At 35.6% G+C, this 20,168-nt stretch overlaps 1 protein-coding gene across 1 annotated transcript in view; it reads left to right on the top strand.

Annotated features, from left to right (window-relative positions):
* The window catches only part of FAT1 (FAT atypical cadherin 1), a 100,958-nt gene that overhangs the window by 36,637 nt on the left and 44,153 nt on the right, over window positions 1-20,168 (top strand). The window contains exons 4-7 of the mRNA XM_036381828.2: window positions 13,780-13,841; window positions 16,586-16,915; window positions 17,422-17,632; window positions 19,813-19,881. Coding sequence (XP_036237721.1) covers window positions 13,780-13,841; window positions 16,586-16,915; window positions 17,422-17,632; window positions 19,813-19,881 — 672 coding nt within the window. The remainder of the gene's footprint in view (window positions 1-13,779; window positions 13,842-16,585; window positions 16,916-17,421; window positions 17,633-19,812; window positions 19,882-20,168) is intronic.

The raw sequence follows: 20,168 nt of genomic DNA, 5'->3' as shown, positions 1-20,168 counted from the left end.
TGAAAAAAATGTTTTGAAGGCTATGGCCTTCATTTTGTTCTGTAGTTATTTCAGCTCAGGGTATGAAAGACTTGTGTGCTTTATCAATTGCAATTGCTGTGTCAGCAAAGCTCTGAGTGCAAACACAGATATGTTATTTGGGTTATTTCTGCCAATAACTTCTTTGTCAGCATGTGCTGCATCTGTGCAAACACTGCCAAGAGGGACATATGAAATAGCTATAGCAAAGAAGATATTTAGTATAGTTAAAGCCTTCATCTAAACTATATTTACAAAATGTTGGTTTTAGAGAAAAGGGAGCCTGAAAAGTAAAGCAAGAGAAATTCAACCACAGTCTTCTAAAGTGAATGCAGAAAGTGTTTGTATGCTTTATTTCTAATTTCTTTACTCTGTCTCTTTTTTCTCATTTTACATGATGCAAAAGGAAAAAAAAATCTGCTTTTTTATCTACTTCCTTGTGCTTTCTGATTTTGAAAAAGTTCTATTGCCTGCCACTTTGATATTTTTTGTTGTCTCAATATAATACTGAGAGAATGGGAATAAAATTGTCTGTGAGTTGGGTGGAAAAAAGCGAGTGACTGCAGTATTAAAATTGCAAAGGAACATAAATTGTACCTCCATTCTTTTCATCATTACTCTATGATTGGCCGGTTATTTTTGGTTATTGTTTCCTTAAATATTCCTGCAGGTCATTTTCTCTTTCTCTTTCTTCTGTTCTTTTCCTCCTCTTTCAGCCCCCTGTATCATCAAGTGGTATTTTCCAAACTGTGTTTTGAAAAAAGACACTACTGTACCTCCCTTGCTGAAGTTTTGACATAAAGAAATATCTTTATTCCTATTTAATGGGTAGAATTAGGGCACTGGGAGGTTGTGACTTGTCTTTGGACAGAGTTTGCAGTTTTCTATATCAGTAGCTTACTGTGATCTCATTTATGTTACAAAGGGACCTTGAGAGAGAGAGCTCAGCACAATAGATGGTGAAGTGATAAGGAGCACTTAATAGAAACAGAATAAAGATTTTCTGTCAAGTGAGCTTCTTACCTGCCTCTATTGTGGCATGCATACACTAGAAGCAAGCAGTTCAATCCACAATCCTCAGTTCGGTGTTAAAGAATAAAAAGCAAAAGAGCAACTGGAAATAATTAAATCATTATATTTCAGAACACAAGCACTGTGAATAAAAGAATCTCCCTCTGATTTACATTCAGCTGAAGAAATTTTTTTTTTCCCTTCAATATAATTAAAGGCCCAGGCTTAGGTGTTCACCTATCATGTGCCATTCATGCCACCCTTCTCTGGTGTCTATTACTGTTAAAATTGTAATGCTAGATAGACATGCTTCTAGACAGACATCTTAAACATAGTGAAAGGAAAAAGGTGGGCAGAGCAGAGAAGGGAAACTTGTTCCTAGAGTGCACTCAAATAATTCAATGGATATTAAAAAGCTAACTCATATATATATTGTCTTCCCATTTCGTGTGCTCTAATGGGACATACTGCCTATCCTGTACATGACCAGTTTGAAACTGTTAGTCTGCAGCGGGCACTAACGCAGGGGTTGGGTTTTGACTAAGATTATCAAGTTCTTAAGTTCTCAAGTCTCTCTTCTGTCTATTAGATATTGAAAATATTTAATCTGAATAGATCTTACTTGGTGTGAAAGTGTTTTCAATAGAATTGACATGTTAAGGAGTTGAAAAAACTTTAAAAGACACTGGTTATTGTTCTAGTTATAATGCAGTGCATTTTATCTTCCCAATCACTTAAAAGAGGGCTTAGCTGAAGAGTACATTTGACTAGAATTGGAGAGATCAAGTCTTGTCTTGGTTGCTTATGTGTGTATATTATCCTTGTTGTGCCCTGTGAAGTTATCACACTGTAAGGTATTTGTCCAAGGAAGAGAAACCTTCCCCAGGGCCCCCAGTTTCCTTTCCAACCACAGGGGAGATGGGGCTGGAATATTAATCAAATCTTTTTAACTGTATCCTGTTGAAACATTGAAAGTGACAGTATGAGTTTAATATCTGCTGTTATCATCCCCAAAGGTGAATTGAGGACTGTAATGGCATTCAGTTCAAGTCAACTAAAAGCTAGTGTTGGGATTCTTAAAACATGTGGTGACTATTAAAATACAGCTCAGGTGGTAATGTGTTATTATCTCTTCTCCTGGTCAAGGATCCATTGTTTCCTTTCTCTTTATAAAATTTAATGCTATGGTACTGTGGTCCATGGCTGAAATTCCCACACATAGTAGTAATACAGATTATAAATAGAAACAACCTACACATAACATGTATCAAGTGAAACGCTGCATTCTGTTCTCCTGATGTAGCTAATGCATTTCTAGAACTTTGTGGGCTCCAGACTGAAATGTCTGTGTCTTAATGCAATAGTCCTGAATTTTTAGAAACTTGCTGATGTGGATCTTTGTAGGATATACTTCATTATTCACAAAAAGAAGAGATTTCTTTTCATGACAAGAACTATTGACTGACTGATTAGTTTCTCAGAAATGCTACTGGCTTACGTAGTATTTGATGCTTCTTACTGCAATATGTTTCCAAGTACCTCCTTCAGTAAATCTTCACTGACACTTAAAAATGTCTTTTATATTTCAAATAATTATAAAATAACTTAAGGAAACACTGCTAAGTTTTTCTTCACATGCTATTTCACTTCTTGGAACAGGATATATAGCAAGGTACATCACAGGACATTTTGTAATCTTTTCACATATATTTGGTCTTTCACGAAAGCAAATGAAGTAACATTTTGTTTACCTTTGGAGTTTCCATGCAATGAAAAGAAAGTGCTGTACATATGAGCTGTCCAGCTGTCCAGAATAAAAATAGTTGTCATAATATTATTAGCCAGAAAGAAGGAGAACAGAGACTTAATTCCGCAATTTCCATGCTCGATCTGAGCACAACTGTAGACAAACCTGCAGATTATGATAACTACTTTATATCTGCTGAACTTCTTGCAACATAGCTTGTAATTAAATACAGAAGTAATTGACAAAGTGGAAAAGTTGCAACTCATGTTAATACATTGAGGTGGAAAGAGTTGAAGTTGCACGATTTGGTGGCTGTTCTGAACACATGTCCTGGGACTCTGTGGTTAATCTCAGCACTTAACACTAGAGCTATTGCACTGAGGCTCAGAAAAGATTTGCACATTTACCAACACTCATGTACAGCAGAGGATTATATAGCAGTAAACAAGTTCTGAGATTGGTGCCTTGGAGCTGAAAATACATGTACAATGCTTTTATAAGCACACGTAATACATATGGTGCGTATGATAGTGCTTTAGTACTATTTCTGTTTTTCGCAGATGTATTTTGTTTGCTTGTGAGCTATTTGGGTACTTGTAGAACTGAAAAGTTTCACGTATCATAGATGTAAGCTCCATGTCTATATTTACAAAATACAATTGATTATTTTAATGCTTGGAGTAAACTACTCAATGTTTCTATTTTACGTGAACACAGTACTATTGAGTAGAAAAATTTGGTTTTCCTCGTCTTTGTGCCTTTCATGTTAAAATGTCTTAATTTGCTTTTTTGCTTTTGAGAAGTGTTGGGAGGATGACACTTGATAGCAGGATTGCTTTCTTAGAGAAAGTGGAACAGATAATTAGTATGGTATCTACAGGTAGTAGCTGATGATTCCATTGCATATAAGTGTACATTTATGAGGCGATGAATTATGATTTTATAATTTCTAATCTATTTGGATTTAGAAATTATGTATTTAGAAACTGATCTGTTAGTTCCTCTTGAAAAGAGTTATTGTATTAATTTTACTAAAAGCATTCAGTCAAACCATTTAATTTCTTTCTGTCTGGGGAGGGTAGGCCATGAATGAAATAGGAGCTTTTTGTTGCACCCAGTAAGAATTGTAAGGGTGGTTTGCAAACAAGCTCCCCAATTTAAAATGTGTGCTGACAGTTCCCCAGAATGACATTGTCAACCAAATTCTTTTCCTATCATTGTTTCCCATTTCATATTTTTCTTCTAGCTTGACTTTTTAAATTGTGGGATGGGAAATATCATTTGAAATTAGAAGAAAGGTATTAACTTTTAAATGACTAACAATTACTCAGCAAGTCATATGTAAAACATGGAAATTGAAGAGCTAGGGAGAGCTTCCTAAATTGCTGTAGAACTAGACGTTAGACTGAATTCTCTCTTAACAAAAAAAGCTCACCAAATTCCCTAAACTCTGTATCAGTTTCTACATGGATGAAATAGTTTTGCTATGCCATGTTTTTTAAATATGGCTGCTGCTCAGTGTTACAGGCTCTGTATGATTAATATCTCAAAGATTGCTGAGTTAAGGTGCCTGGAAGAAGGTTATATTGCTTTATAAGTGCAGCATGCACACTAGAAGGGCAAAATCTGCATTTGCTTAGAGAAAGGAGTTCCAGCTCTCTCTAGCATTACTAAGCAAGAGAATTGAATCCTAACCAGGTATCCATATAGGGCCCTTAGAATCTTTTCGTATTACCTTGCACATATATTCAGGCTAGAAATAATTTCTGAACTTTTGCCCAATTGGTATGCTTCCTTCCACTTCCCTAGGACTTCTGTTACATTTGTTGTGCCAACCAGATTTGGCTTGGGGAGGGAATCAGGGCTGGGTGGCAATAAAACACTTTCTTGACAAGTCATGCCTTACCTCAGAAATTTAAGCTGAGGAAATGAGGAAGAGAGGTAATGAATATTGCGCCATATAAACATTTTGTTTCAGATTGGCAGAAATGCTGATCATAGCTTTCTACGCTTTTAATGAAACCTGGTATGAAAGTGATGCATACCTCTGAAAACTAGACTTGGGTTCACAACCTGGACAGGAGAATGCCCAAATAAATTTTGAGTTGTTATTTTTTGCATACTTAGGTTTTACAGGTGTAAAATAGAAATAACTGTGTGACCTAATTACTTGGGAGTGTTGTAAAGCTATATTAATTTATATAGGAAGCAGTTTGGTATTTATTATGAGAATATTATGGACGTACCTTTGAGGAAATTAGTAATCCTATGGTGTAGGAGATAGCCCATTTAGATAAGAATATTAGTAGGGGAATTCAGCAGAAGCTTTGGGTAATTGCCCATTTCAGAACATAACTGTATCCTGTGCATTTTACACAGTAACCTTTAATGGAGAGTGTGTGTGTGTGTCTGTCTGTTGGTCTGTCTGGTTTGGAGACCGAAGTGAAACGGGAAATGGGTACAGCTGCAAACAACTTCCATGGGTTTCCGATAACACTGGAGAATTACTTAGTGAGGAAATGAAGGGTCAGTGACCACAGAGTAGTATTGCCTTCATTTTAACAAAGGAAATCTTTGTTGTTTAACTACTTGTGGGTTTTAATCCCAATTGACGTAATCTTTTGGAACTTGGATAAAACCAGTGTTAGTATATTGCACGCTTATGGGATTTAAAATTAAATAAAGATCAAAATGTTGAATTCTTTCATGTAACTTCTGTAGCTGGTAAGCTATGCCAGGCTCAATTATTGTTCATTTATGTCACACAGCTTGATGTGTATGTAGCAGCCCAAGTGTTTACCTGTGACAGGCAGAGAAAGTAAAGTATTTGATTATACTGTCTCTAGAGCAGATTTTCTTCTTTACTGAAAATGTAACCAGAATTAGCCCAAATGTTTTTAAAAAGAGTTTAATTCTGCAAAAAGCTACTTTGATTTGTCTTTTTAAAAGCACTTGAAGTGCTAGGTCTTTTTTGTAATTGGGAAAACAAGTTAATATCTGAAATTTCTAATAATATTTTCATATCCACTCACTCTACACTATTTAGAGAGTATCTGCAAATGTAGAAATTTTGCTATAATAGAGGCAGCTCTTCTTAAAATTACTCGAAAACATTTATGTAGAGAGCACTTCTTTTAGATGTTAGGTGGTGGTGTTCAGGCTTTATTTATTTATTTTATTTGTTCTCTTACATCTCTATGGAAAAAGAAAAACTGTTAGTAAATCCAGACTAAAAATAATGTAGTCAGTGACTAATTAGAGTATACAAAACTACATGGTTTACTTTTAGTCAGATACATTTGTGGAATTTTCTACAGTTCTATGATCAATAAACACTAATTTTACACTTAATTTGAAATCTAGTTGAAATTGAAGTTGTACCGTGTTCGTCATATTGGATGGCTTAGCTGTTTATGTAAACTATTTTTTTTCCTTATGCTGTACATAAATAATCTTTGGAGAGTTGCTTGTCTTTGCTTCATGCTCAGATCACAAATATGATTAATGAGTATTCTGCTCAGCAAATTCCAGGATGCTGTTAAAATAGTTCACGTAAGTGACTCAACTAAAGATGTGCACCTTGCAGTTATAGTTTATACTTTATAGTAGTAGGATTGAGTAGTTAAATTGCCTGGCTACAGATAAACATGGTGCCTCATGGTATGAAATATTAGCCATACTTTCTGATCCTATATACAAAGCTTACAGTCTGTCTTGGTAACAAGCAGCAAGCTCATAAACACTGAGCTGGACTTGATGATCCCTTTGTGTCCCTTCCAACTCAGCATATTCTGTGATATTACTGTACTTCAGTAAATGTGCTGCACAAATACACCCCTATGGACAGGGTGTTACCCTTGTTTGATGCAGTACTGACTTGGGTAGGACTGAGATCTCAATTATTGCCTGACTTTTCATGGAGTACTATTCAAAGGGCAAGAAGTGTTCATCTGGGACAAATGTGCCAACAATGTTTTTTGTGGATGAAATCTGGAGCATATGCACTAGCATTTGAAACAGGAATAAGGAAATATCTAAGTAAAAAGAAAAGGTGATCTGAAGAGCAAACAGAATGTAGTTCTTAATGTGTTTCAGACTTTTCTGTCTGGAGTTTACTTAGGTGTCTGTACACTGTGGGAGTGTCCTGTTAGCTTTTGCTTTAATGGCTATACATGGGAATTGAAGGGGAAAAGGCACCAAAACTGTCAAAGACTGTACTAGTTGAGTGCCATCATGCTATACTTAACAAAAAGGGAGCAGTGACTTATCAGAGTGTACTGCAGTAAGTTTCCTTTTTAATTTTTTTAAAGCTAGGGTATTGTATCTCATTTGTGTGTAATTACCCTCATCAGGAAGTTTATATATAAAGTAGAAGAAAGATCTTTTAGCCCCAAAAGTGCATTTAGACTATCCAGAAAAGTCTTCTAGCCACAGGCTGTGCACTCTGCTAGGCAGAATGAATCTTTGTTCTACCTAAAGAACTGCATAGCAAAAAAAAGGTAAAATTCAAGAGGCCAGAGAGCAAGCAAACAACAGCAGAACGAAAGAAGAGGGTATATGGCTAGGAGAATGGAAAGAGGAACCCAGGCTCTCAATTCTTCTTGAAAAGTGGTACTATTTTTGAGATCTTTGTTGAAAGAACAGTAATGATTGCTTTTAAGTGTTGTACTTGAGCAGAAGAGGCATTTGCAGCCATTTAAGGTGCTTTTAAATTATAATCCTAGTTTCTCTTGGGACTGTATATTTACAATCATATTTCAGCATTAGAAACTTACTGGTGACAATTCTGTTGCTGGTTTCGATGGCAGTTATTAAGGTGTGTAGAACAAGGAAGAGTTTAGGAATGAAAAACAAGTGAAATTGCTAAGGAATTATCTTTAAGACTATGTAAACCAAAGTTCAGTTTCTTTATGATATATTTGCCCCAGTATGATAGCTTGTTAGCACTATGTTGTTTCTTTTTTAACTCAGCAGTCTGCCTTCATGGTGATGTAGGACAGTGGTGATATGTTAGACTTTGTAGCTTATAATAGTCATCATTAGTCATTACATGGCTCATAAGACAGCTTATTTTTTGCCAGCTGCAAAGCTGGGATCTCTTCTTCAATCCTCTGCTATTCATTTTTATTGACCTGCTTTTATTAACCTGTTCATTTGGTTTGGTTATGAAGAGGATTTTTGGCTTATGTAGAAAACAAGGTTTGACTGTAGTCTTCCCAAAAACTTATCTGAACATCTTCAGAAAGAAAGTGTGGGCCTTTTCTGATGGTCATTGATTGTATGGTAAGTTACGTGTAAAACACAGTTAACCTTTAAGCAGTTGAAAGAAGACTGAATAAAAAGTCGTCTTTATGTGTCAAGTGATGAAATAATCACGGATTATTGTTTTATCAGTTATTTTCTTTGTATTTTGGAAAGTGCTGAGATATCAGAAGAAGTTTAAAATGATCTCATAAGAGATCTTTCAGACAGTGAGACTTACACTCACTGTATTATGAGACATGTTTGAGACATGATTTGATCACACCTAGTACTTCTGTGAGGAGGAAACTGCTGATTTCTGTGAACTTCTTAGTCTGTCATACAAAAGAAAGATATATTCCTCTGTCTTGAATTGGATATAATATACTACTACTTAAATGACAAAGATTAGTAGGAAACCCTGCCTTGAAGTGAGACAGTATCTCTATCACTTGAAGAGACAGAATTGGTGTTCAATTTACAGAATATTTGCTGTAATTTGCTCAGTGCTTTTGGGCTGTGTTATGCAGTAGTTAACATGATTACCATTACAGCCATGTGTGAATTTAAAATCCATGCTTCCTTCAAATCTTAAACTGATTTACATATTAAGACCTTGTAAACAGATCTGAAGGCATAACAATATGTTAAAAAAAGAAAACCCTTTAACATTCACTAGTAACTTGTTGGTTTGGAGGTTGAAATGGGGGAATAAATATAATAATTACTTATTATTATTATAAAATAATAATTGACTAAGTTGCAGTAATCATGACTGAGAGTTTAAGCGTTAATTGAATGATGCAATCCAGAGCATCCATTTCTGCTGGTTAGTTATGGTTTGCATTTGACACAGAGGACAAAGCCACGGTGACCAAATATGTCCTCCCTCATATGTAGTTTATGACCTGTATCTGTTGAAGTTAGTGATAAAAAAATTTGTAGCTGCTTCCTTAATTCTTCAATGCCAATGCATTCAAAGATCAGAGAAACTGAATTTATTTTTGTATGCTGCAATGCAAATAGTGTTATACTAATTCAAATCAAGCCTATCAGTTTGAACTCATTGGAGGCAGCATAGTACACTTGGCATCTGCTTTAGTCTTTTGGTTCATTGTGGGGGTTAGCCATGTCTAACAGGCAAACTCCCTCCCATCTCCAGAATCTTCATCCTCTCAATCTGAATGTGCAGTTGGAAAGTCTGCAGGTATTTGTGAAAGCACAAATGCATGGGGATGCATGATGTATACACAGCAAAATGGAAACTTTGAGCCTTCCTCCTCCCCTTGCAAAGACCACTTTTTCTGATGCCACTTCTTTCATCACTGAGATCATCCATGACATAAAGATAACTAGGTAATTCTTAACACAATGCCCACCTAATATTCTATGTTTTTTTAAGGATATTGTCATTTTGGCATTGAATGAAAATTGTTGATGTGTTAGTCTTCAGAAACAGAAATAGCGTGATGTAGCTGGGAACCAATGTGAAATAAATCCCTGCCAATATCTGATCTCTGGTGCTAATTTCTACTCCAAATGTAGAGTTTTATTCAGATTTACATAATTGTACACTGCAGTTGCATTTCTATATATTTGTTTTGCTGTTATTTAAAATAGAAATCCAAAGTAAGTTTTATCTGAATGCAGCTGTGATTCTCTTAGTTTTTGGGTAGATATCTAATAGACAGCAGGTATCCCCAGAATGTAAACTCAGATAAGGAATGAAGAGGGAATAGAGTTGTATTTGCTACTTGTGCATTTTGTTTTGTGTGTTACAGATGTTTACAGTTAGTTTCAGTTGATTCTAGTCACTCTCCAGCTAGTGAGGCAGAGCAGCTATGATTTATCTAAAGACTCTCTAAATTATTAAGCTGCTGTTCTGAAAATGTTTCTGATGAGGCAAGTTTTTAAATATTACTAAATACAAAAATGGCACCAATTCACTAGAGATACCATTTCCTCATTATCTTAGAAATGTTTTTTTGAACTTGCATTTCTCAAGAATGCTTGACCTATCTTGCCATAGTGACATTGATTTCAGGTGAAATAATAGTCAGTGATGTACCTTACTGGAGCTTATTGTTCCTGTTGGTTTTGGGAGAGGGGAGCTGATAAAAGGAGGCAGAAGCAAAATGCAGGAATATGACTACAAAACAATGCTCTGAGTCAGTTTTGCTTTGAAATAGAATGGTTTGTCACAAGTGACCCGTTTCTCACACATGCTGTTATTTCATTCAGTAATAAACACATTCTCCCCACCTCATGACAAAGATTTCAAAACTGAATGTTTTACAGACTTCTTCAGAGCTTAATTGAAATATTTTACTTGCCACTCCTTTGGGGATGTGGCATGTGCAAAAATGTGATCATGAATTTATTTTTGTAGAGGGAGGGGCACAGCAAGGATATATATACAAAGTGTTACAGAAAATAGAAGGAGTTCCATCTAAAAAAACATAGGAACAGAGCAGAGTGGTGACTTTTGTTGCAGGGAGCTAACTTACATTAGGTCCAGTGATTGTCCCCAACCCTCTTAACAGGCAGTTGCAGTGCATAGGAGCACTTGACCTTATTATCACAGCGGTAGTTCAGGAAAGCTCTTCAACAATGGATAAAATCTGTTGGTGCAGCATTAAACATTCTGTAATATAGAAAAACCTGGCAAAAATAGAAAAATGTAGTGATTGCAATAATCAAACCTTTTATAGTCTTAAGCTGAAGCGAGACGCTTCACTGAAGCTAAATTTGCACTTAGGAAAGTGTCTAGCAGTAAAGAGTTAAATAAAAAGAATGTCATGCATGTGTATGTGATTCTAAATCCAGAAGTGTTACATTTCCTTTGTTGGCATTAGTTTCTGCTGAATATACAGGATATATATGGTGAAGACTAAGCCCTTCTGTTATTGGTCTGAAGTGTTTTAACAGAAGTGTGGCATGCTTGGCTGAAAAGACTGGAAGTTTTAACAGATCAAAGCATGTATATTTTGTTCTTGCTGGATATTTTTCTGCTTACCTATTTGCGTTGTATTGACCAGCTTCATTAGCAGGAATTTTATCTGGAGCAAAACTTCCTTTAAGAATCATTAGTGTGTAAAGTAGTGGTACATGGTAGAATTTTGTTTTGAGTGCTTAAAGCAAAAGCTTTTGAACGGTCTTTTGATTGATATTTGGTTTTCTCCAAGTATTAATTGCCATCCTTAGGAGTGGCTCCCGTCTTCATGGCTCTTGATGAAAAATAAAATGGATAGGAAGCTATTGAAACGTGCCATTTTTCTGATCTCATGTAATCCTCTACTTGCTGCTGCTGTGAGAGATGGAGTCTTATTATTGTCAGAGGATGTAGGCTAACTATTGAATATTCAGGGAAATGCAAGCATCATGAGGTATTTCTGCTAGGTTGCTTTATTTTTCTTGTGTTTTTTTTAGGTTTTCCCCATTTTCAACTCAGCTGTCCAACAGTAGTTCAACAAAGCCTTTAGTGGCTATGCTGCAGTCTACCCTTTTCTCATGTAACTGTGGTGAGCCTTGAGATTAATGCTTCATGGGAGGGCTCGTGCTGGCTTTTTACAGAGGTACTCAGTAGAAAGAGGTTTTTGGAGAACTTGTGTTTCTCACCTGCAAGTCTCTTTGCTGGAAGGAAGCAGATGAGGTGGCAGCTGTGCCACTTGTGCCCTTCCAATTAACAGTCCTATTCTGGTTCCCATAGTGCCTGTGAAAAGAAAATGTGTTATCTAGACTTGGGCAGAAAAGTAAAGCTTTTTAGAATATGTGACAATAAATATTTTCAGTTGTCATTGTTCACAGCTCTGTAATATCCATGTGAAAATATTACCTCAAGAAGGTTAATAGACAACTGTCACATCATATTCTCTTTCTTCCCTTACCCCTTCCTAAATTCACAGTAATAATGCAACTTTTTTCCTTGTAGTTTGGTTTGTTTCTTTTAGGGTTTTGTATGTTTTAATTTTCATTCCCCCTTTCTTTGTAACAAAGGACAATTACTTCATAATACCAAAAGATATCTCCTAACAATAGCAAACATATCTTCTATGTGCTGTAAAAGCATAAAAATGTAAAGCAGGAGAAGATGACATATCATTGTCAAGAATACTAGATAAATAATACATTTGATATGATGGCAAACAAAATTGCAGGAAAAACAAGGGCAGATTTGACCATAATTGGAACAGCTGTTATTTGCACTGTCTGTTTTTTGCAGGATAGTTGTTTGAACATTTGACAGCTGTAATATCACCTTATATAGGTTTTTTTTCATATTATTTAGTGTAGGCTGTCTGTTTTGTTGATATAAGTAGACTACAGCTGTTTTTGTCAGAAGCACTGAGCAGCTATGCACCTGTGGTATACAATCCTGTTTCTCTTGGCCTTTCTCTTTTAAACTCTGCTCTTTATCAGCCGAGAGAAAATTGAAGGCTTTTTTATTGTAGCAGACAAGCTTTGAAAATTTTTTAAGTGAATTTTAATTTTCCTTATATAAGATCATATTAATAAAAAACTTACTCTGTAGTTAGAAAATGGAACATGAAGTATGCCACTTGTATTTTGATCTATTTCATTCTTCATTGGGTAATTGCTTTTCTGTTTTCCAGTTTGACAATTAAGGATCAAGGTGGCAATGCTTTCCTCTCACTATCAAAAGCTGAGATAGTTGCATAAAATGTCTTCTGACATTGCATTTTCCTCTGTGTTGCTGCTTCAGAGAATAAGGGATGCTTTGCTCAGTAGTTGCTTAAGATGGGCAAATCCAAACCTTGGAGTTTGCTTCATGAAAGCCCAGGTTGGGTCTAGCAAGATTTACTAGCACAGGCTCAGTCCCATGTGAACACAGCAATGGTATTTGTGGGGCCAACTTGTACCTCTGAAAATGTTAATGTCTTTCTTTGCTTTTGTGCAGTAAAGAAACTGAATTCTCATGTGGTTGCACCCATTGCACAGTTAACTCCCCAATAGCAAATCATTCTGCTATAACTCAGAGTTGAGCAAGTTTACTTTTTGTGAAACTCAATAGTTAAAATTCTGAACCAGCTGTTAGGGAGAATGAATTCAAATAAGATCCTTCTGTATTAAGTTTCAGTGTCTTTTTGTTACTTCTTACTCTTTGATTTCCTTCATTTAAAGAAAAACCATCATGCCTTCCTAACCTTGCATCAGGAGTGTATCAAAGTCTTGTGATAAAATGTAACATCATGCATCAAAAACTTGTGGTTCTTCTCTGCTATTGTCAACAGCAACTGTTTGGCTGCTTGTCATTGTGAAATTAAGTGAACAAATTGCTCTATTTTTTCTATTATTATTGCATCTCTTCAGGTTATCCTTCTTTTGCCTTTATCACTAATATTACAAATAGGTGTTTCTCCACAAGAGGAAGGTAATTAATTCAGATAATGTCCCTCAGCACCCTTTGAAAAAGGCATTTGAAAACAAGATTTCATGTGGGAGAGTTGCATTCATTATTTTGTCAGAAACATAACACACACAGATATGTTGGAACACTGAACTGTGTTTGTCTTAAGTTTTAAAACAGCTTAGTTTTCAGATTGCAAAGAATATTTTCACAGCTTTTGAGGATTGGAAACCCCTCACCCCTTCCCTTAATGAAAGCATAAATTCTACAAAAATGGAAGTGGCCACCTAAGAAGAAATTGATATTGAGGATACCAGTAACTGCTGATTTAACCTAACCTTCATTCAGATGATTTTCTTGAAGGATCTGATTAATTATTCTCTTACATTTGCAGGGCTAATTACAACCACATCCAGAAAACTAGATCGAGAGCAGCAGGGAGAGCACATACTGGAGGTAAATAATTTATTTAGATTGCCAAAAACAGTGACTGTAAGTTCATTGCTCTTTTACAGAGAATTAAGTTTGCCATGAAGAATTTGAAAAACTGGATTTCAGAAGTAATTTCCTCCTGTGTTCATTATGTTGCAATGCAGATAACCACCTATCTTATAAAAACTGTGTCTTGAGGCTTTTTTGCTAAAAAAGAGTAAAGGTACAGATTGAATGCAATTTTTTTTTCTGTATCTCAAAACAAAGATTTACATTCAAATGGTACAAAGGCATGATTGTTAAAAGGAGTGTGATTCCTCTTTTTATCTCCCTGTGTAATTATTGGAATAGCTATTTCAGCCTAACTTTTGCTGAGTATAGGCTTCTGCAAAAGAAGTGCAGAATGTTTTTGTAATACAGAGAACACAAAAGGATAGTATGTGAGTAGCCTTATTTTTCTGCATAACATGTTTACCAGTCTCATCAGTTGCAAGACATGCATTGCAGAGCCCGAATCCAAGAGCATGAAACTTGTGACATAATGCTTTTATTTAACTGCATTTAATTAATTGCCTGGAGTTTATTTAAGAGCTTTTGTCATTCTGTGTCAAACAACCTGAAAGGAAAACACATAGAGAACTTTGTCATCCAGTTTCACAATGTTATCAAGCAGTGTAATGGTGTGGTACTTCTCCTGTAATGAAGACTTAATATTCACAGTGATCCTTATGTCCTAAGATTTATCTGGAATGTTTATTGTGCCTCTTGTCCTGGATGACAGATAAAAAACTGCAATGGGAGTTGGCCAAATTAATGTTAAAGACAGAGAAGCACCTCTAGACTTACTCTAAACTTGTGAAATCCGTAGAAAGGTGTTCCAATAGCAGACAAATGACTGCAGAGACATGGAGATTAATGTATCTATTCCCTGATAGCACAAACTATCCCTTTGCATAATTGCAGTATATGTGCAGTCTAGCTGGGCCTTTTGTATCCCTTTGGTGCATTGTGAGCTGGATTAATGCAGCTGTTGGACCAATTTTTTTATCATTATTTTAATTTCTGTATCAGCTTTGTACCTAAGTAGCAGTGGGGCAGAATTTCTTCTGCAGTGTGTTTCTAGAAGTAATAGTAACAAAATTAATTAAATGGCAAATCTGATATAGTACTAGACATAATATTCCTGTATATTTTAAAGTAATTATATAATTCTCTTTTCAAATTTGTCTCCTCAGATCAGGTTGTCTCAGTTTCCCAAAGCACTTCATGTCCATTATGTCTTATTTCTATATTGGTTGTAAAATTGGTAAATCATGATTTATACTTCTCTATATATTATACTGTATTTTTTAAATTAGCTTTATTCAGTAAATAAAATAAGCTGTGGATTGTTTTCTGATCCTGAGGCAACACAGCCCATATGGCTTTGACTGCTTACACCCTATCCCTGGGACAGGGTGACCACATGTTGAAAATTGTGTCTGAATTGTGTGAATTCTCAGGCTGCAGCTAAACAACATGTGTGTGTGCTACTTGTTCTGGGCCAAAACTTATGCCAGAAGTCACACTCACAGTGTAATGTTATGGGCAGTTGTCTGCTTACAGTCATGCTAATTTAAGCTTAACTTTATAACCTTAAGCTAACATGTACAGAACTCAGAAAGTTTATTTTTAGGATTACAATGTCACGTAACGGTGCCTAAATCCTCCTGCTTTCATCATTCTGTATAAAATAGCAGTTTAAGCTCATTGCTCTTTAGTTTGGAACATTGTTTGTTGCCTGCTGGTGTAATTTATAATTCTCTGTTCTTTGTTAATTTTGAATCCCAACTGGTTGCTAAAGTTTTAACTAAAAGTCTGTGAAGTATGTGACAGAAGAGCTCCTAACTACAGAGCAATACTGACAGCCTAGCCTAAAGTAGCAGTTTTCCTATGTGTTAGTTTTATGTTTACAATTCTGATAATAGGTTGGAAAGAGACCCAGAAATGCACAGAATGGTGGACAGACCCAAGTGCTAAGTTAATTAATTGAGCATTGAGATGTTGACCAGATGAGTTGGTGGTTTTATTCCTTTTTAGTATTAAATTTGATCTTTGATTGAACTTCTGCTTACATAATAGTAACTAATGTGCCCCATGGTTTTATTTCCAGTTTGTGTTTTTTGAGTTCCAACTCACACTTTCTTATGCAGTTATTTTAGGTTAGCTTCATGTTATTCTCTCATATCTTAGTATACTCTTGGTTGTCTGTAATGCCTTCAAAACTGATGTTGCATTCAAATCAAATAGATGTTTCTCAAATTTGCCTTTGTTGTTTGCTTGGTTCAGGGCAATGCTAATTTTATGTTAATTGACATATTATCCTATTCACCTTGTAATATCCTCATTTGGGATATGCTTTGATTCTCTCATTGGGTGTGGTTGGGTTTTTTTTTGTGAATTGAAAGGTATGTGGTGGTGTTCCATTACAAGTCCTAAAGGGAACAGATATTCAAATATGTGGAAATCACCATCTGTTAGAGATGAGCATGAATATTTGCATTTCATGTTGCATTAAATGTGTCAAAATATTAGGATAATAGCTGAATATACTTTTGAGTACGTTTTGTAAATACTCACTAAATAGTTTTAGGCAAGTGCTTTAACTGAAGTTAGGGGATAACTGTACAGTTGTTTAGGCAGCTGTAGGAAAGCCTCATTTAGGGAGGAGCATTGTTGTTGGAAGGACCAAGTTTGACGTCTAACTTTACCCTTGTTAATAAAAACAGGTAACAGTAACAGACAACGGTACTCCTGCAAAATCAACAATTGCACGGGTGATTGTGAAGGTCTTAGATGAGAATGACAACAAGCCTCAATTCTTGCAAAAATTCTACAAAATTCGGCTTCCGGAGCGTGGTAAGCCTGAGCGAGAGAGAACTGCCAGGAGAGAGCCAATCTATCGAGTTATTGCTGCAGATAAAGATGAAGGCCCCAATGCAGAGATCTCCTACAGCATTGAAGATGGTGATGAACATGGCAAATTCTTTATTGAACCAAAAACTGGAGTGGTTTCATCAAAGAAGTTTTCTGCAGCAAGGGACTACGATATCCTTTCAGTGAGTGAAAATCCTGTATATCATGAATATGTAATGTGTTCTTTTATCTGTTCATTTCTTATTCTGCAGCTGGCAGGTGAGTGACTGCAGTATCTGAAGGAAGAAAGCTTCTACAAATCCAGAAGTATTGTTTTGTGTGTTTGTTTGGTTTTTATTGAGGGATTATTTGAGATTTGTATTGTGTATTAAAACTGCCGTTCTATCCCAGAACTTGGCAGATAATTTATGTGATGAGGGAACATAAGCAGTCAGTTTGACTCACCTTCAGGAAGAAAGCAAAATAAAAGTGAATTTATGGTAACAGTTTGTGCTGCTATCAGGTGCTGCATACTTTTTCTCCATTTGCTGCCCAGATAATGAAGGGCAAGTGGCACTTTGAGAGACACTTAACCTTTTTGGAAATATCTCACACGAGCAAACATGCTTTGAGCTTATTACTGCTTTCTATTTATGTGACATAATGATTTATGTGATCCTGTAGCCTAAAAGATGTGTCTGTTTTGCAGATTAAAGCTGTAGATAATGGTCGCCCACAAAAATCTTCGACTACGCGGCTTCACATAGAATGGATTCCAAAGCCTGTCCCACCCACAGAGCCTATTTATTTTGAGGAATCATTTTTTTCTTTTACTGTGATGGAAAGTGACCCAGTTGCTCACATGATTGGTGTAATAGCTGTTGAACCTCTTGGAACACCACTTTGGTTTGACATAACGGGTAAGGATGCCTTAAGGGCCTTTATTATTAGAAACAAATGCATGGAGTCTGAGATACTGGAGGGCTCATTGCAGCTTGATTTTAATCACTCTTCAAATAAATAATGCAAGGCTTTGACACTCTTTAAATGCAAATGCAGATTTTATAAGTCAAAATTATTTCATTTTTATCAATGCCACTCTGTATCAAAGATTAAAATTAAGTTGCAAAATATCTGCTGTGTTACAGTTTTAAAATTGATTTCTGAATATTGAGTCACTTCAATGAAAACTAATGAAGTCAATCTCATAGACTGTATGATAGGAAAGGAAGTAAGAGGCTAGTTTTCTGCAAAGCGGGGTAGTACGCTCAAAAAGAAATTTTACTGTTCACATGGATTTCTTCTCCTCTGGGCTGCTTCTCAGTTTGCTGTCCTTTGATTCAGTACTAAAAGGAAAGCTTGCAATGTTCCTAACCCCAGCAATCTTCTTCTTGTACATATTCTTTCTACTAAATCATATCTTAACCTCTACTGTTGAAAGGGGATTTCTAACCAGTAATATGACTACATGTTGATGTCATGGTAACAAAATTAATAGTACTTTTTTCAAGTTCAGACTTAGTCACTAGACTTATGAGCACCAGTAATACACAGAGTGTTCACTGCATAGCTGATAGTAAAACCAAGTTCTGTTGTGTGCTAAGTGTGTATCAATCAAGGAGAATGGCATAGCTTTGTTTCAGGAGAGGTGCCTTGTAATGAACTGCTTCTAGTCTTAAGTGAACTCTTTCTCTCAGTCTGCCAGATTTTTGATAGATTTGTGATTTTTCTACTACATTCACAAGAGAAGGATCTTTTTCATCTTGGTTACTACTGAAAACTTTAGCCATTATTATGATGTTAAGCTGCTGGGAAGAGCATATTTTAACTTAATTTATTTATTATTTTAATTTATTTCTCAAAAATTTAAGTATTTTAAACATCTGTTTTGCTGGTATGTATTTCCTGAGGTGTACTGAGAACAGCAGCAGTTAAAAATAAAGTTTATAAAACTAACACAAGTAGCAGGAATATACAAATGCCAAATTTCAAAAAATTTTCAAGCACATGCAAACAGATACAATTCTTCCCTAAAATCATGCTTCGTGCATGAACAATCTGTGATGATAGTGATAATCATTGCCAATGCATTAAATACTTACAGAATTACAATATAATTTTTAAATGGTTCTTTTAAATGTATTCTTGAAAAAATAAGTTCCTGTCCAAATAGATTATAATTGATAAAAAGTGTTGGTGTTTAGACAAACCTAGATCTGTACAACTCTCTAGAGGGACTAAAAAGTTGAGGATGCTTTCTCGCATTCTCATAGGAGCAAAGTTCTGCATTCGATATATTTTGGAACTGAGGCTGCTCTTTCATTGTTCTCCCAAACACACTCAGGGATGTGGGAGTAGAAAAGCAGAAAGTATAAAAATAAGTGAGCAGGAAAAATGAGAAGGTATTGTGTACTCCAATTCAAATTAGGGAATCCATAGCAAACAAATATCTGTGGAATGAAATGAGTCCATTAAAGGGAAGGTTAAGAAAGTGACATTGTCAGAGAAAGGTGAGCAGTTCATGGAGATGACAGAGAGTAGATAGAATAGGCCTCAGAGGTTTCTTGGAATCTGAACACAGTACAGCAGTGATTTTTTTCTGGAGCCTTTTATTAGCAAAATTTGTTAATTAAATTGAGGATGTACTTTCCTATTGTTCTTAGAGTGCCTCAATTGTTATGCACTGTGAACAGTGTGTACATCTGAATAGAATTCTAATTGATAGTATTATTTTGATCTGCTCCTTCTAAGTATGCAGCACAGTTGGACATTTACATATTTTTATTGTATGCCTAATGCAGAAAATGAATGATCTTTTCCTGCTCTTTTTAGAAAGACTTATACAGAAAACTCCATGGGGAAAGAGCATAACTTGTCCAAGCATTGTTAAATAAACCATTTTATTTTGACGGTTTTCTTAGTAAAAGTGTTTTGGAAAATTTGATATATGATCATATTGTGAAGTTATGGGCTGCTCTTACAGGTGGTCACTTTACCACCCTCTTTTACTGTTTCTAATAGCATGAATGAATTTGATTGACAGCTTTCCTTTGTGTTCTGTGCTTGCTTTCCATGCTTTCTTTCTTTTTGGCTGAGCCAGGAGACAAGCTTGCTAGTGAAGTATTTTACATCTTACAGATGGCTTGTGACCAGAACTGTACAGCAGAAGGTATCTGCTGAGATCACATAATTTATTACCAGATTATGAGATCTGAAATGAAAGCGTACATTTATAAACTATTTATTTTATTAACCCTTCGGAAATCAAAGTGCTCACGGTTGCATTTGTGACAGGTTCGTTTTTGTTTTGTTTTGTCATCATTACATTTATACAGCATCAATTCTGAGCATCCAGTTTTGGCTTTGGCCAAAATTGTTGCTGTTACACTTCCAGTGTACTAGATGCAGAAGTTTGGGTTGAGTTCTGCTTCAGCGGATTACCAGATATCACTGCTA

Source organism: Molothrus ater, chromosome 4 (assembly GCF_012460135.2).
Source record: "Molothrus ater isolate BHLD 08-10-18 breed brown headed cowbird chromosome 4, BPBGC_Mater_1.1, whole genome shotgun sequence".
NCBI lineage: Eukaryota > Metazoa > Chordata > Aves > Passeriformes > Icteridae > Molothrus > Molothrus ater.
The sequence above is the reverse complement of the archived record's forward strand: the minus strand, read 5'-3'. Positions and strand labels throughout refer to the sequence as shown.